Source organism: Semicossyphus pulcher, unplaced genomic scaffold (assembly GCF_022749685.1).
Source record: "Semicossyphus pulcher isolate SPU_LCO1_2020_fin unplaced genomic scaffold, fSemPul1.0.p SCAF_3, whole genome shotgun sequence".
Taxonomy (NCBI): Eukaryota; Metazoa; Chordata; class Actinopteri; order Labriformes; family Labridae; genus Semicossyphus; species Semicossyphus pulcher.
Genome location: NW_027211704.1, coordinates 28,367,524 through 28,386,945, shown reverse-complemented (window position 1 = coordinate 28,386,945; position 19,422 = coordinate 28,367,524). Strand labels below are relative to the sequence as shown.

Here is a 19,422-nt window from a genome sequence, read left to right as displayed (position 1 = left end):
TCTTTCCCCTTTCTTCACCGCTGCGACTTCAAGACAAGACGTCCAAGGATGTACAGGAAGAAACGGGGTAGCAGAGGTCAGCGAGCCGGATCGAGCCTCTTATCGGTGATAAAGTAGACACCGCCGTCTGAACAAAAACGGCTTTTTTTGCATGAACCCTGGCAGGAATAGGCTCTATTTTGGGGCATTTGCAAGACTGAGGATGAGGAGCCCCAGTGTCATACGGATGGTTTTTGCCTTATGTCTTGGATGTTTCATTATGGTGCTCATATACTTTAACAGCAGCCTGAAGCCAGGTGAGCAGAATTTTTTTGTTCATTAGTAGGCTATTAGCTTAGAACCGAAATACACAAGCCTACTTTAAGTTTTTTTCTAACCCAGGAATAGGCCTATATTATATGTCCTCATTAGAGAAAGAATATATTCAGTAGGCTATTATTTACAAATGTCTTAAAATTATAAATTATCTATTTTATTTGTCCTTTTATTACAGTATTGTAAAATCTATAGCCTACTTAAAAAACAAAACAATATTCTGATACCAAAAATGATGATGATAAGAATAATGATAATGATGGTCTTAATTCAATGAAGTCATTGAAACTGATAGCTCAGCAATAGTAAAGAAAAGAGCATTGGCTCATGTCTCTATTAATATATATATAAATATATATTTAAAATAAAAAAAATAAAAATAAAAAAAGACAGCCACATAAGCCATCATATCAATTAAACATTGATTATATTGATTGCATTCATTTGAAAACATTCATACACTGTGCAGCGTTCTAGCTGGTCCAATTCTGTGCAAGGTTCACTGCTCGCATTGTTAAGTCCACACCTAATAATGAAACCCATTCATATCATGTACTGCAAACACTGTTATGTATTGCAATGAAAATCTAATGCAAATAAATCATAAATAAGTGCATGAAGGGAGAACGTGGTGGCAGAGGTACTGTATTTTAAGTCTTTCATCCTTGAGGGAATTCTGTTTCTCTGTGTGTTATTGAATCTTTTCATTCTGAGTCAGAGCAGTACCTCCTCCCTAATAACTATTACCCTGTCCATCTACACTCCCACCCTGTGTTTGGATTTCCCAGTGAACTGCAAATCTAGCTTGAGAAACAATTTAATTAGAGAACTTATTGTTGGAGTGTTTCCTCTGCTACGTGGGGGAGGGCGGGGAGAAGTTGCAGCTGGCTGGTAGTGGCCCTCAGTGAGATGTGTTTCCACCTCTCCCAGGTCCCTCTCTGCCACATACAATGGCCTCATTCAGATCTGCCCCACTATATCATGGGCCAAAAAGCTCATATAGCTCATACTGTAAGGAGCGTTTGGGTTTTTAAGAGAGAGGTCAGTCAGTTCCATGCCCCTTTCTGAAACCGGACCTTCCCCAATCCCACTCCGTTACAGAGTGTCATTTTAGTTGTAGACACACAGCTGAATGAGGCATCCTTCTTTAAGCTTTAGGGTATCACTCTGCCTTCACATGCTCCTCATTATTTTCACTTTTGTGTGTTGTAATGTAACATCATAAACGCTACAAGAAGATGTGTTGTGTTATATTGCTCAGAACTTATCTAGATTATGTACAGAGACTAAACAGTTAAAAGCTTCCAACATATTACAAATTACATGAAAGCAAAAACTCTTGTGCAATTTGGAATTAATAAAGACCAACAAGCCAAAATTTGCTTATATCACTATGGTTCTGCAAAATATGACATCAAGTCTGTCAACTCGGCAAGAGTCAAAAATGCTTCCCTACTTCATGAGTTGCTCTGGAAAAAGGCTATTAAATCACAATGTTACAATGATAGGGGCTCCATGGCCAGTGTCAACCATGGGCGATGGGTGATGGTATCGTCACTCATCCCAACCTCATAGCTTTATTAAAAACAGCCAACACATTAAAAGTGACAAAGAAGTGACTTGGAACTATAGAAAGTATCTTTTTATCTTCTAAAACTAACACAAATAAAACAGGATCATAGGAAGATTGCAGCATATAAATAAATACAAAAGAATGTCACAAATTTACATTTATGTCTTAGAATAAACACAGGAAGTTTAACGGAAATGAAGATGATCACATCTGTGAAGTTTAGGCAGAAAATCTGTATATTTTTTAATCAGTTTGTGATGTGTGCATTGGTCTAACATCTTCAAACTCCTTTGTAAGTGGATTGGAGTACCCCTTATACACACAATTTGTTGTACAGATTTGTACATCGTTTTTATTAAACAACTTTGACCATTTTCTTATTTCATTTCATCCCTAAAATTCATTTGCATCTCCAGTGAGCGGGGTTGAAAGCTTGGTAACAGTCACTACTTCAAGCTGACTGCTAGTTTCAAGGTCATTTATAAGACATTCACTTGGCCATAATGACCAGAGATTGCACTTCTTGTTTAACTGCTCAGCTCCTTAGTCTCTCAGTTTTACAAATAATTTATCAGTTTTCAGCTCATCATCACTTTACTGTTTTGGTTCAGTGTCGTAACTCTCACACCATTGTAGCTAGCAGCTGTCCAGCACCTAACTTAGATGCATATTTGCAGACACAGTTTTAACTACCGGGTGAACATTGGACTACTTGGACAGGAGGTGTAGGCTGAGCAGCATGTTAGCAGAGCAGCAGCAGAAGCATCGCTGCTCCATCTTAGTCTAGCCAGGATGCATTTGGACACAACACTGATTATAGGTCTGCATTTTTGGCAGTACTCAAAGCCAAACACACAATCATGTGTTTAAAATCACGCTTCTATATACGTTGTATGTCAGTGTTGTGTTTTTTTGGCTTTTTCCCCCTGTAGTATTGAATAGTTTTACTCTCCAAAATATGTTAAAATTATTTTACTCTGTAGATTAACACATGCGGAGAATTCCATTTAACTGTCTAAATTTGGAGGCATTGATTGCATTGATATGAATTCCTATATCTGCTAAAATTTTGAATTCATTGTCAGGTGCGTCCAAACAGACAGGAGGGATAGGATGTCCACTGATTGTTTTTTTTTTAACCTCACATGACATGCAAATCTAAAGTGCTCTTTGGTTTACAAAGTGGTATGACGAACCTTGGACTCTTGAACATGTTGATACAAAACAGCAGTCGGTTACCTTCAGGAAAATAACAGGAACAGTCTGCTACAGTAGGCTTTCAGTGTCTGTGAAAACACGTAGAGCAAGACTGTTAGGAAATAAAGAGATGAAGAACGCACCTCAAGAGTCCACTGTCATTTATACAAAACATAAACAGTTTTACCACACTGACTACATAATGTTAAAGGAATGTGATATTTTGGTGGCAATGACCTCTTCCTTGACATCATAACTTCACTGTGAGACATGAATGAATAGTCTGTTTGCTGCAGCTATTAGCTTTTTTGGAAAATGCCTATTTTTTCAATAAATCTGCCCAAGAAATTGAGAAAACCTGTGATACGAAGGTCAACAAAAGTGGCAGTGTCACAACTTCCAGCCACCATTTGTTTAGAATCCTGCTGACTTGGCTTCACATCCTGATGTATGGCCCATACTCTCCATGTGCTTAACTGCATGTTGCAGATGTCTGGGGTTAATTCATGAAGACGTGCACACACATTGATCCAAAACAGCACAAGACACTTCAATGTAGCCATCATGGGCGCACAAATACATTGTAAAGCAGGCATTTCAGGGCTATATCAGTAAAACGGTAAAACATCTAGGGTTGTCTTTTCTTCATCTCAGAGTGTGCCTTTTGTATTATGGTGCTGAGAAGTCAGAATAAACATGGAGTGAATCCCATGTTTCATCAAAGCTGCCTGTCCCCTTTAAATCTATTTAAATTACTTTCATATATTTGATGCAGTCTGTCCTATTTGCATTTAGAACACCTTCACCTCCCCTCTCTTGCACCATCTGGGGTAAAGGTCATTTTGTTTGTTCAAAGACTTTATAAAGCTACAGGAGAGCAGGCACAAAACAAAGGAATGCACTGCCAAGACAGAGAAACAGTGTAAGACTGATGCTTTTTCAATTGTATTCTTTTGCACACAGGATTTATAGTGCCAATCTAAATTTAGGATATAACATAGACTCGGAGTGGGTTTAGTGCTGCACTGTCATTAAAAGATGGAATTAGTGGTTTGACGAAAAATGAGCTGTATCCAAAACTGCAAAAACGGACTATTTTAGCCAGCAATGTCATCTTTGTCTTTAACAATCATCTCAGTTTTTCTCACAAAGTGCCCAATGTGCCTGTTAGACAGATATGATTGCACATTCCTAATATAGATCAATGTGTCTGATACACTTCCTTGACTCAAGACAACCCATCTTGATATATTTAGAGTAAACCATCTGGATAGTAAATCTCAAATTGCCTCAGGTCAGGGGGATATTCTTTCAGTCTTTTGATATACAGGAAATATAGTGAAGATGAGCATTTTTTCCTATGTGGGCTGCCTTTATGATAAGGACACCTGGGGTTTCTCTATGACGTTACCCACACACAAGAACTGAATGTGAAGAAAGCTGGTCTGGAATGCAGTATGATGTGTTTTGTTGCCGATATTTCCTCCTTAACATCCCACTGGAAGTGGGATCGCACACTGATTTATTTGTGACAAGTAACATTTACAGATACAGATGTGAGTCGATGGTTATCAGGTAGATCTTTTGAGCTATTTAAATACAGCCAGAACGTGACGTCTGATCGTCATTATCCCTGTACAGGAAAGATACCCCCACCTCATACCTTCCTTGTCTGGGCTTGACTTGAGGCCGTGAAAGTCATAAAGATTTGCTGTTATACTGTTCAAAGCTCTTGCGTCATTTGAACACCTGCTGTGCACTGAACACATTTTTTCTCTGGCTCCTTTGGACATCATTTGGACCTGGTGTCAGTCTTTTGTCCCTAAAGTCCCATGAAGACTTGTGGATGTGAGATTATCCAATTTAAAACAGAACAAAGGAACAGTTTGTGACCTAAGCTTCATATGATATCCTACAGTTGCCAGATGAAATCATTTGTGTCTTGAAAAGTTGTCAGACACTCTGCCATTGGGGCTATCTTCTGACAGGTCCCGGGGACCATGCTGTTTAACCTTTTCTCCTCCAGCCAGCTGCGCATTCATGACACAGAGCTGGATGAGCCAATGATTCAGCAATGACTTGTTTTTTTTGTGGGGGGGGGTTCAGGCAGACCATCTGCTTTGGAAACCTGGCCAAAGCAAGACAAGGCAGTTTTATTTATCTTGCACATTTAAACCACAGAGGCAATTTCAAGGTCTTTATGAAGGCAAAGACATGTCAAAAAAAAAATCATTAGACATTTGAAAACAAGGAAGGATAATAAACACATTATAACAATGAGTGATACAAACCTGATTCATTAATTAATCGGCATTCAGACCAGGGTCAAATAACTCTGGAGTAGACCCGGGTAATTATCGCCTCGGCTCTGATCGACATTCATGGGAACACAAAACGCAGGTCGACACGTTAATCTCCTTCTCCTTTGCGGCATGATGCTGTGCTCCGTTGGTGACTCTTCTGCGACTCCTTGTCATCTCAGCTATTACGCCCCTCTCCCTCCAAGCAGCGCTCGAACATCGTTCCAAATTTGAATGAGTAATAGATACAATAAAGACCTGACCACCGTAACATCTCGGGTGCATTTGTGACGTCAGACGGTGAAGCAGCAGTATGGAAAAACCCATGTCAACACGCTAATTTTGGTGGGAAAGGGGTATTTCTTAAGTGATTTGACCAAGAGAGCATTTATAGGTTGAATAATAGTGGCCCAAGAATCAAACCCTGGGGGACTCCTCATAAAGTAGTGATCTGCTCACATTAATGTTAAACAGTGGACACAACATAGCCTTAGAGATATGATCGGAACCAGCTGAGGACTGTGCCAGATAATCCCACTCACTGTTCCAGTCTGTCGAGACGTACTTCATGGTCCACACTATCAAAGGCTGCACTTTAATCAGTAAGCAAAACTGGTGTTCGGCCTGAATCAATATTAGGACAAATATCTTTCAAAATCCTTTATCAGTGCGGTCTCAGAGCTGTGATGTTATGTGAAGCAAGATTGAAATATATCCAAAATAGTCATTTCATTGAATCAGAGTAACTTTCAAAATAATTTCCATAGATATTATTAGAAATCTGTCTGTAGTTAGCAGTAGCAATTTTAAAGGAACGAGGTTAAGTTTTTGAAATGGCTAAAATGTATTTTTTATTTTTATTTTTTATGTGTATTTAATTTATTTATTTTATGTTGATCATCAAGCCAAATTGTTTTGGTTGTAGAACAATCTAGTTCTATTCATATATTAATTTTATTGCGGGGGTATGTGACTGACTGACTGACTGACTGAGTGAGTGATGGTGCTTTCAGAGCCAAATAAAGTAAAAAAATAAACAACAATAACAACACTTCAAAATAAAAGCATTGGGTAAAAACGAGGGGAGTCAGAATTCCAGATCGGGCTTTTACTTTGAAAAAGCATACCGGAAGTGTTGACCTACTTTACTCTCCATGCCTGTGACTTTTTACTTCAGAAATATATGTTAAAATTGCTGTCAGAGATCAATAGGACTCATCACAATTCATTTTCACTGTTTACTTTGACTGAGAACCTCGCGCCTCGTATTCTCTACATTTTCGGTGTAAGATACGAGCGTATCTCATGTCACACCAGCATTGTGAAGATTCATCTGTGTTCATGCATTTCAAATGAAAATGAACACATCCCGCAGCTGTCATGCACAGGCTGCGCTTCCAGTGTTGCCCACAAAAGCGCATGTTGACCTGATGCGGTCAGCTACATACTAGCTTTTGACCTAGTCTTTTTATCTGTCAGGCTTGTGTAAAGGATTGGCCCTCTTACATGATATTTGCTGCTTTACTAGTTCTATGGTTTTAACAGGGATTTTTTGCTCACTATGTAGCATTATCAGGTAAGTGAAGATAGGGTGTTCCCCTGGATGCATCTAAAGGGATTTAACTGCATCCTTTTGGATTTTAATGCATTGGAGACACAGGATGCACATTCAAAATTACTGACCATCTCATTACTTTGCAGATTTATTCTGTTACATTTATCAATGCAGCTGGAAGCTAAAATCAGCCAACTAATGTATCAACCAATAAGTGCCCATCGGACCCTGTTCAAACAGGATCTTTGGACATTCTTCTGAAACTCATTTGATAGATACTTCACCATGCGTCTGCCTTTGCTTTAACACCCTTCACACACAGATTTGTGTTCTATAAGGATCAGGCTTTTCCTTGTACAGTGTGTCTCTCAGTAAAGCTGCTCCTTGGCAGGAGAGGCCATGGAGGGGGGAGGGGGCTCGAGTTTTCCCGGTGGGACGTAAACACAGTGCTTCGTTTAAGGCCCGGACAGGAGGAACACACATCAGCCTTTCTATATTTTGCATTCCCCAGGGCCTCAGTTCTGAACGAGCCAGGAGGAATGCTGCAGACTTTTGGTTTTAGACACCATTAACCCATGTGTGTGTCATTGTGGCAATTTTTGTAACTTTTGGAAGACATTTTTTTCATGTAAGCTGTAGCAGGAAATATAAAAAAAAAAATTAGATTCAGGTCCACGCAGTGAAAATAAACTTTTACTGCATACACAACTGTAAACATGTCCAAGCGCACAGGACATGATGTTTTTGATGTTTTTAGGTGACTGAGGAAAGGTCATCTTCCTCAAAACACAGGCAGTGTTCTCTTTTATTTTTTTAGTCTTTTCAGAACACACAACATATTACAATCACACACTGTAAAGAAGCCTTGCATCCAGCCAGCTTTGCTTTTTTTATGCTGCATGAAACAATTTAAGCATAATTTTGCCTCAGTGTGATTATCTTGAGGCAAAAGGGCACAAAGCACAAACCTCTTAGGGATGCTTATACTATTCTGTGTGCTTGTATCACTTGCAAGTAGGTGCAGGAACTGAGACTAATTAAACTGCACCTTTAACATCACATAGTAATTCTATTGTCTAATACATGGTTTCAATATTTGTTTCAGAAAATGCAAAGTTTTAGGAGTGAGAGTCAACAGCTGAAAACTGCTTTGTGTGCAGATGTTTACTCCTGTAAAAACTAGCCTCTTATTTAGTGAGGAGGCAGGTGTCATCATATTGTTGAAAGATGAACTTGTGATTTTACTTTAAGTGCATGATTTTTTTTTTTTTTAACCATTTTGAAATTTGCACATTTAGTTTGTATGCTTTTTCATACCTTATCTGTATTTCTATAAAATATAATAATATAAAGATTATGACAATTATGATATGTAAAGATTCACCTGATAGTCAGCAAAGTTAATATTGGACCCAATCTCCCAAACTTTATCTTTAAACATTTTGAGACTCAGATGGCAGTTATTAGACCGACAAATCAGGAGAAAATTAACTTTCACACACTCTGGCAAGATCTGGAAACCAATATCTCGTCTCTCAGTTGAGGCCTAATCATCAGTGCTGCAGACATCTCTTTCCCATCTGACAAACAGATATTTAAAATAACTTCCATGTGAATAAAAAGTTGAAAAGAAAAAAAAACAGGTGATTCTTTCATTTAAAAAAAATGTTTTTTATAGTGTAACAGTTTTTGGAGGAGTAAAGACCATACCCACGTAGAGGAGGTGTATCAAATCTAATTTTATTTGCATAGCGCCAAATCACAACCAAAGTTTTCTTTAAAAATTAGCAAGAACAGCATAGTGATGATGAAAGGCTGATAATAATAATTGTAACAGTTGAAGTCAACAGGTCAATGATTAGCATTAGCAACTATTATAATGATACTATGGGGAAGACTGATATTAATAGTTAATAGTTGCAGTAGAGCAGGTCCACAGCAGCAGGTGGTCTGCAGCAACAATCCCCAGGAACCTACGAGACAAGGGAGCTCAAAAACTCCCGGGAAGATATAGTCTTAATAATGTTAATGGGACAAGAAGATATATATTTTATTTTATTTATTTATTTTAAATAAAACATAACATACATCACTAACATACAAACAACACATAACAAACATAACACACCAAGTCACATTAAAGTAAAACACATAACATATTGATACAACAAACATAATCAGATCAAACAACCCAAAACAAGTAACAATAATAATAATAATAATAATAATAATAATAATCTCATTCCATAGCAAAAACAAATCCAATCATATAAACTTAACAGTCTGTCAGAGCGATACATAGTAAGCTGCATTAATATAACATCAATGCACACAGAGAAAGTGGGAGAGAGAGAGAGGAGCTTGTATACATACATGTACATTTTCTTATTATTGTCATCTTTGTTACAAAGAATCTTTGAAACAACCCACTGTTTATTTTCTCTTGTTGGTATCTGTTCTTTGAGTGGAACTTTTACAGATCCCATTCTCTCTGTGTCAATGACTCAGGCCCCAGATACAGTTACACAGCTGACAATGATTAGCTGATTAAACCTAAGCCGTTTGAACCTTCTGTATCCATTTACCTACAGGAACCATTCCAACATCAAGGTGTGCAGCTCCTCACATTTATGGTATGATTCAGCAATTATGTACTATTTATACTTTTAAAGCATTAAACTTTTTCCAAAATATTTTCAAAATAGGTGAATAGGTTTCAAAGGTTCCTTGTTCGAATCCCGGTCTGGTGTGGGCCTTTCTGTGTGGAGTTTGCATGTTCTCCTCGTGCATGCTTGACTTCTCCTCGGGTACTCCAGCTTCCTTCCACAGTCCAAAGAGTTAGGCGAGTGTCAACCCTATGATTGACTAGTGATCAGTCCAGGGTGTTCGCCGCCTCTCGCGGATGGATTTATAAATTTGGAGAAGTCCTGATCCTTACTTTGCAATTTAAACTCTGTTTCACACATATATAGAAACACACATACTGAGCCAGTACAACCTCATGACTCTTAAGCCATTTTTAGATTTAAACCTTGGACATTATCCAGAGTTGCCCTTTCAGCAGACACACATTTTTAGATACACATTATGCAGTAGCCTCTGTACAGTTCACCTATCATCATCATCTCTCTCTCTGTCTCTCTCTCGCTTTCTCTTCTATGTCATCATCATCTGCTGCAGTCACTGCCTGTATGCTGCAGGATCACACAATTATGGCCTGTTACAAAACCATCTACAATGATCACAAAGAGAACTTAGCATTTCTTATCTTTTGAAACAATCCATAGAGATGGTGTTGTGTTTATTTCAACCTGTTCCTGAATGCTCTATCATTTCTGCCCTCGCTTGAATCTTTCATCATGCAGTGCTGACCATCAGGTTCACATTGTTAAAGAAAAGCGTAGCTCCTTTAGAGTAGGGCAGTGCGAGTGTGGTTGAGGGACTGAAAATAGACGACGGTGACAGTAAATGCAAGCAGAGAATAGGGAAAGGTTAGCAGAGACATTGTTAATCACCAACATTTAATATATTCAGGGCTACACTCTAAAAGCTAAAGCCGCAGTGACCTTCAAAAAGTTGCACCCTATGACAGCCGACTTGGCCCATGCCCGATTCCAAGAGCATTAGAGCAGATAAAACTATTGGCAATAACAAACCAATAAAAGTCACATTATTCTTCCAATGGGACAGTTTTTATTCTTATTGTTTTTTACTATTTCTGCTGTTATTCTGCTTGTTAACCACAAATTATTAAGCTTTAAGTTTAGTCTTCTAACTTTCCTGCTATTTCAGTTTTACCCCTGTGGACCGTTTCCTTAAAGGGATAGTTCGGTTTGTTTGAAGTGGGGTTGTATGAGATACTTATCAACAGTAAGTGTACTACATACGGTGGATGCTGGTCAGCACGGCCCCAGTGTTTAGAAACTGGACTCTTGCTAAAGAGCAGTACTGTACCTAACCATCAGAAAAGGTAGCACCAAATAAATGAATGAAACAACTCACCGACAACCGCAGTTTTCCCCCGTCTCTCTGTTGGCCAGTCTCATCTCTGTTCTGTGTTCTCTGGTTCATAAAAGTATCCTCTAGTCTCCACCATGAACGATCATTCGGCGTTGGTTTTGCATAATCCTCTTTAGAAAAATGATCGGTGTTGATGTTAACATATAGCGGAGCGCTATCTAACTCTATTATCACTCAACAGTATAAAACAGTTCACACATGAAGGAAAACAATATCCTCTGTTCCCCACCGTGAACGGCACTTTGTCATTTCCATAATATTGTATTTTCTTTAGTTTGTTGTCTCTTCTACAAAAAACGCTGACACAAACAGCTGATCCGACCCCACCCGCTGCAGGTGTTGTCACACGTATGTGTTGCGGTCCACACAAAGTAGTGCCAAATAAAGAGGCTTTCTGACTGAAAAGTGAAACGCAGTGATTTATTCAAATATAGCGTACAATTGAACCCACTATTGATTTTTAGGTGGGACGTCCTCATAAGTACATAACTTACTTGTAAAATTGACCCTATCTGCAGCGGCATATAGCCAAGTATCTCATACAACCCCACTTCAAACACACCGAACTTTCCCTGTAAGTTGAATAAGATAATACACTAGGTGGTATTATTTAGTATTGCAGTATTCTGACTGTTGCTTTAACACAACATATATTTGCTTTGGAAGTGTCATTTATCCTGACAGGTGTGTGTTGTTTTTCCTCAGCCTCGGAGTCGCTCAGTGAAAGAGGCAGTGGGCAGAAGTCGAGGAGGAGTCCTCTACAGACACTTTATGATGGAGACCAGGTGAGTCCTGTCTAACAACTATCCTTGAACTTAACAGCAAACAGTCTGTAGTATTGCTCCTCCAGACAAGCACAATTGGCAAAAGTTATAATGGATTGACAAATTTAGATCCTTTTCCCCTGGGTGTTCCCTGCACTGCTACCTGGTGTATGTGGACTGTGCATGGAAAGAGTTAGACAATAACTGGCAGGCAGCGTTAACCACAAGCAAGCCTGGCCAAATGTTTTATGATAGTAGTCTGAGTGTAGAATAATTTAATGATTTCCTAAAGTGTTTCAACTCGGACAGACCCCAAATAGAGACCAGATGAAACAAATGGTAATTGGTAAATGGTAAAGTAAAATATATATGCATCAGTTGTTTTTGTACCTAGGGAAAACCCACACAGGCAATAGGAGAACATGCAGTCTCAGAAAGGCTCCAGACAGCTGCAAGAAACTTCTTGCCGTGAGGTGACCGTACCGTCTTGAAAATTAAACACACAATTTGAACACCTGATTGGCTACTGCCACAGGACATATGCAGAGGTCAGGATCCACTACTAAACTAAAGCAGCGCCTGTATATGCCAGTATTTGTGGCTGCCATATTGGAGAGGTCATATTTTCTTAATATTTTCTTGATGATATCTCATATGATGATATTTCTGATCCTTACATCTTCACACTGGCCATTACACTCTCTCAGATTTCAGCAATACACCCACATGTGAAGACAGTCAGATAAACGGTTGTTAAAACACTCAACACTCAAAAATAGCCATACAGACAGACAAAGATTCCTTCCTTTATAGTTAGCTATCTTAACATCACATCGATGGATTGGTGCTAGATTTTGTACTTATATTAATGATCACCATGTATATATTCAGTTGTGGGTCTTTCCCTCTATTTTTATCATTCCATCATTGATCTGTTACTTTCATATATTGCCATCATCAGGTTATCAGATGACATCGTCATCAGCCTCAGCTGTATTTGGCCATTCATAGTAATTTGGAAATGTTGGGATGCTTAAACTCCAAACAAGGGGGGTAAATATAATTGTGTTACCTATGTGTTAGTATATCGATGTGAGCATTTAGCTCACAGTTTTGTTGTTTAAGTACAGCCTCAAAGAGCTATTAGCGACTAGCATCTTAAATCCAAGCCAGTTAAATCCATCTTTTCCAACAGCCATTATAACCTAGCTCAGTTTAACCTTAAGAAAGTATCTGCGGTCTGAGTCACTAAGTAGCTGAAAAACATATCACCTCTGATCCTTGTGACATCTTGATGGTTGTGATATCTTTCATGTCAGAAACAGCTGCTTTGATGTTGTTATTCCAACAGAACAAAAGGTCAGCCATCTTTGTTGAATTACACCAGTGACATAAATTTAGGAGGATTTATGAGTTTGTACCGGGAGTGTCAGACTACAGAAAGTACAGAGCTCCGCAACACTAGAGCTGCATTGGATGACAGTACAATCCAATATTATAAAAAAGATGAGTAGTTAAATGTGTGTAGGATATCTGAGGAAGCTTGGGCTACCAGTCTTTTTATTAAGCCATGAAAGCGACACTGTACAGGGATGGCACTGTTCATCAGATACCTCTATTTAGAAAAACTGACAGTTTACCAACATTTTAAACTAAGGTGGTAAAAGAATAAAATATGTTTAAATGTCATAATTAAACAGAGATCTGACGACATACATCCTTTATTTCCATCCAGAGTTTCCAGGCTCTCTCTAAACACTGGCTTCATGTCTCCATAAAACCAACTTATTATTATATATTAAAATATTCCTCCTTGTCAATGTTCGAGCTGCACTTGGAGACAGTGCTATAAAATAGTCTCTGTAACAGCTGTTTCCATTTAAAGCTCCCTGTGAGGAGAAGGAAGGTGAACATGCCAGAAAACAAAGCAGCTCCAGCAGACATCATTTTCTTTTAAGTGCTTGTAATATTTTCTTTTTTCCTTTCCACTTAAACACTTCCCCAACTTTAGGAGTCTGCTAAGCTGTCAGGATGGGAGATGGCTTAGTGCAGGATTAATTCATTAATTTACACGTGATTGCAATATGTGAACACTTTTAAACAATTTCAATTAAAGTAAGTAAACTTTTCAGTGAATGAAATGGAGCATAATGGCCTGCAGACTAGCATCAGAGTGCAAATCCAGCTTTATTGACTATTGACAATTTAAACTGTTGGTTTGATCTCCTGACTTGTTGTCAGGGGTTGTGGTTTGACTAATAAACAGGATTATAGCACAATAAAGACATTGACTTCTTTAGCCAATGTGTGTTTTAATACACAAAATATTTCCTGAATACATCTTATATCTTATATAACTACACATAATAAAATAAATACCATACTATACTGATAAGAGCAGCAAGGAAGATCAAAACAGAAAATTTGGGGATGTTAGCATGTGGAGGGAATTTAATGATCTCTGTCACATTACACATAGTCCTTTGATTCCTTATTAACATACACATTTTGATCAGTGCAGCTTTAGACAGTAATGTAACAAAGAGACAGCATAAAGCGCTAAAAAGTGCTTTAAAAGCAAAGAACTTCTTTAACATGAATTACAAATTACAAAATGCACCATCTGTCGTGCAATATTTGTGCCTGCAATTTATCTATAATTAGATTTTAGACCATACTTACAACCGGAACAGTGTCTTTTGTTTTGTCTCTATGCTGCTTTCAAAGGACCTGGCATAGATTAAACTGCCTTTGGTTTGTTGCATGGTGGGATGTATAGATTTACTTAAGGCAGGAAATTTGGCTTTACAAATGTAGCTTTTCACAACATTTAACATGTGTATGTACCCATCACACTTGCTCCTTTTGAATTCGTCTTTTCCTGCCTCCTGGTTTCTATTTTAGTTTCCTCACAAAACGGCAGAAAATCATGGAAATAGTTTACATGAAAGGGTTTAAAGTCTGAGGTGGAAATACAGCGCTGTATACATACAGTACACAAACTCTTACTAAAAAAAGGGTCAGTGTTGGCTCAGCAGTCTTTGGCCAAATGCTGTATCCTTGATGTTACAGTGTGTGCCAGTAAACACACAGAGCCACACATAGTGTCAGGCACTGAGTCAAACTGAGAGACTCAGGCTTCGACCACTGCAGTGGAGAGCCAGGCTGAGTAAATGAAAGAAGTAAATAAGGCGTTTGTGCTGTGAGGAGGCCGACCTGAACCAGCTGACCTATGATTTTATTAAGGAAGGGAAGGGCTGTGATTAAGACCTCCAGAGGAGAAGTTACTGTAAATATACTTTGTCATACTCAGACAACTTACAAGGTTTGGCTACATGCAGAATGTGAGTTATCTGCTCCATTGAACTAACTTTAATGTTTAACACTCAAGTTTGTTTTTCTCAGACCCACCTAGGTCTGTTGACACAAATTCTTAAATGGCACCTGCAAATAAGCTTGGCTAACGTAGGGGTTTGTACAAAACTTGTCTGATAAATTCTTCTCCTGCTTTTCCCTGCAGGTCGAGTCAGCAGTACAGGCGATCCATCAGGGCCGACGGGAGGTGTTAGAAGAGGCCTGCCGCTCCTACACCCGTAAACGCAGAGTCCTCATCCCTGAAGACCTGAAGCATGTCATAGTGGACGACCAGCATGGCTTGCTGTACTGCTACGTGCCCAAGGTTGCCTGTACCAACTGGAAGCGGGTGCTCATGGTTCTGACAGGCGTTGGCGGGACCCACCAAGACCCATTGTCAATCCCTGCAAACGAGGCCCATGTTGCAGGGAACCTCCGTACTCTGTCTGAGTACTCCACCTCCCAGATCAACCAGCGCCTGCGCTCCTACCTTAAGTTCGTATTTGTACGTGAGCCCTTTGAGCGGCTGGTTTCCGCATACCGCAACAAATTCACACGGAGCTACAACACAGCTTTTCATAAACGATACGGCACAAAGATAGTGCAGCGGCACAGGCTGAACCCACAGCCAGAGGCTCTGGAGAGAGGAAACGACGTCTCCTTTGAGGAGTTTCTGTATTACCTCGTGGACCCAGCCACGCAGCGTGAAGAGCCTTTTAATGAGCACTGGGAGCGGGTGCACTCCCTGTGCCACCCCTGCCTCATCCACTACGATGTGGTTGGAAAGTATGAGACGCTGGAGCAGGACTCCCGCTATGTGCTACAGCTGGCGGGGGCGGAGAACCAGGTCAGCTTCCCTGCCTCGTCCAAAAGCACTAGGACTACAGGAGACATGGCGGCCGAATTTTTTCATAATATCAGCCCCTTCTATCAGAAGAAGCTGTATAACCTCTACCGCATGGACTTCCTGCTTTTCAACTACTCTATACCAGCCTACCTCAAGCTAAGTTGAGGCTGGGACGTCGTTCATCCACAGACTAGACTTGAACTCGTGGAGCTTGGACTCTTTTTGTAGGCCTTACTATGGACCATTGCAAAAAAAATAGACCCTGACTAAAGTCAAAAGTAACTTCATTACTTAAAAGAACATGAGGCCGGAGAATGTCTGTGCACACACAGGATATAAGAGGAGGTGAGAGTTGTTGCAAATGAAAATTTACTGTAAACAGTGATTCAGTGGATTTTGGTCACTGCCTTTGAATTTGCTAAATGCCATTTAACTTCTGGTGCGTCTTTGGTTTTCTGCTGTTTTAAAAGTGTCATTTTCATGACAGTTGTAATCTGTGGCAACAGAATTTAAGTATTGCAATCTTCAGTGAATGTCCCCAAACGTATGTGCCTTTGATTGAGCCTTTTCTTCACCTCAGCAGACAATGACAACTTTGTTTTAACTGTGACTGATTGTTTTTGTTGTGCTGCAGGAAATGTTTGATGATGATATGATTTTGTTTTAATTTATTGTGTTACTTTTTACTCCTTGAAGTCAGAAAAAGCAACATGGTTATATAATTCCAATCACAATTTTCAAATAAATCTATGACAGCAAGAAATTGTTTATTGGTTTAAATATTGGAGTCATAACAGTTCTGAATGCAATAATCATGATACTGCTATACAAACGTCCTGCAGAACACAGTAACCATGACTTGCATGTCAGTCTTTATTTCAGTGACAAATCATGGCTGCAAAGATGTCATCAAGAAGTTTTTACAAACGTGAGAGCACTACAAAGTCCAGTCAAGCTTTTTGTCATTGTGCAAATAGGATTATTACCATCTTTGGATGCTATTTCCAGATCAGTAAAGACAAGTATCTATCTAAAAGTGCATATCAAACACATGAACAGGCCCCATACAGAGAGATCCATACTAAATCATCTGTTCACAAAAATAGCACAAAAGAATATCTGCATTGTCAACACCTGGAACACATACTAACATAGAGACAGTTGAGTATAACTGGCTATATTCAGTGGCAATGTGCTGCACAGAAAATAAAATATCAGTAGAAACTCATGGAAACACATCAGAGAACTGAAGACGTATCACAGTTTAAAGGCACAAATCAACATGAAAAAAATACCTTAAATCCTAACATTCATTCACACAGTGCATCGTCTAATTTATCTTCATATACATTTACACACAATTCCTATGTTATTATTATTATTATTATTGCCTTAATACAATCATTTGTCATCTAACATATAAGAGCTGACAATAGGTGTACAGATGTGTCAACAGTTAACATACAGTGCTTCTACAGTTTTTCCACCTGTGTACATTTTAGATGTTGTTGATTACAGAGCCAAGCTGTGAAGTGAAACTCCAGGGAACAGTGTACAACTATTGACAACAGTGAGCTGGCAAATATGAAGACCAAAGTGCAAAGTATGTCACCTAATATATGTCACACCATTCCTCACCTCATTCTTTCTATACTGAGCCGGTTGTTTACGTTTTGCTGCCGTTACACTGTTTGTATTTGTGCCTCAATCCTGAGAACAAGGGCATATTTTGAGCAGAGAAAACAATGCTTTCAGGCCGATACATTATTATCACACAAGAAGTTATTTAATTAGAGCTAACAAATATTCTGTGCTCAAGAAATGTATGTGTGTGTTTGCATTTACATCTACAGCATCTAAAATCATAACCCGTTTTCTCTGTCAGTCTCTACTATGCCGGTTGTGGGCGGTTCAAACCCCAGCTCCTGCAATCTACATGTCAAAGTGTTCTTGGGCAGGACACTAAACCCCAAATTGCTCCAGAAGGGGATGGTTAAATCCTGATTGGAGACTGGCACTTTGCATAGTAGTAGCCTCTGCCACAGTGTGTGTGTGTGTGTGTGTGTGTGTGTGTGTGTGTGTGTGTGTGTGTGTGTGTGTGTGTGTGTGTGTGTGTGTGTGTGAAAGGGTGAATGTGACATGTTGTTTAATGATCTGAAGGCTAGAAAAGTGCAATGTAAGTGCAGGCAATTTACATAAACAGTAACCAAGTAACCTAGTTGGAAAATTGAGTTACTCTTCCTACTAAGCTATGGAGTTATAATCATTAATGTCGTGTCTGTAAAACTGAAGTATTACTGAAATTATCTATGATGTGATTTGACTTAAACTCCACATCTGTTCCCTGTGGCTACATCTATGGATCAATACACACTGTACTGGTTCACCGTTACATTGTGAACTTTAAAGTGTTAGGCTGTATGTCTCGTACCTCAAATACCGGTAACAGGATTGTATCAGTAATAAAGTAACCCCTCTTTGAAGAAGGACGAAGTATTGTTTTATTTATTGGTATTGGTTGTGGCTTTGCAACAAAATAGTGGTATTCACCCACAGGGCTATTTCTGAGGGAGAGAAGAGAGTTTTTGCAGCGTTTTGAATACATTGGTTCTGTATTAGTGGGTGAGCATTTTCTGTATACATACATATATATATATGTTAAAATTCTAATTGGTTCGTATTTTTTTGGTTAACTTAATTTAACGCTGACTAAAGGTATTGTGTAGCCAACATGCTATAAACTAAATACTACATAAGATTGACAAGAAATAGCAGCTGTGCTGGTTTACTTACCACAATGTTACAATGTTACAATTTCATTTAGGGAACACTTTTGTCCAAAGTGACCACCTGAGAGTTTATACAACACAAGCCTACCAACCTTAAATATACCACTAATAATATTTCAGTTTTTTTGCTGTGCACCGTCCCAATATAATAATTACTTGGAAAGCACTGTTACATTTTCACGTCTTTAGTCAGTGGAAGAAGTGATTTAAAATTGTATTCAACTAAAGTTTAAAGTACTCACGTTTTAGCATAAAAATATGTTTTGTTTTAAAATTGAAAGTACTCATTGTGCAGAATGACCCATTTCAAAATAATTTGTACTATATAACAGTATAATAATTACTCATCCATTATGTGTACATTAAAAATGCTATGCATAGAGTTGCAGCAAGTGAGACAAATGACTTAGAGCTTTGCAGTGGATGATGTGCAAACAACACATTTATGGGCACAGAATATTTGTTTGCATAAATTAAATTACCCTTTCACAATATCTTGTCCACAATATAAAACTTATGTACGTACAAAAAACATGTCTCTGTCCTGTCATATAATCAGTTTTGAGGCACAAATATGAAGCTATAATTACCTCCTTATTCTTTTCCCCCCACCTTCCCTCTGAAACCCAATGAACTTGGCAGTGTGTTTCAGCCACTTGCATATAGTGAACAGTGCATTCAGGGTGTGCAAGACCACAAGTCTATGTG

General features: G+C 38.8%; 1 protein-coding gene across 1 annotated transcript; it reads left to right on the top strand.

Annotated features, from left to right (window-relative positions):
* The first annotated feature begins 202 nt into the window (after positions 1-202).
* LOC138605810 (carbohydrate sulfotransferase 11) lies at positions 203-16,910 on the top strand. The gene is made up of 3 exons (XM_069678250.1): positions 203-296; positions 11,666-11,745; positions 15,245-16,910. The coding sequence occupies exons 1-3, from the start codon at positions 203-205 to the stop codon at positions 16,088-16,090; spliced, it is 1,020 nt and encodes a 339-aa protein (XP_069534351.1). The 3' UTR covers positions 16,091-16,910.
* The last annotated feature ends 2,512 nt before the right edge of the window (positions 16,911-19,422 follow it).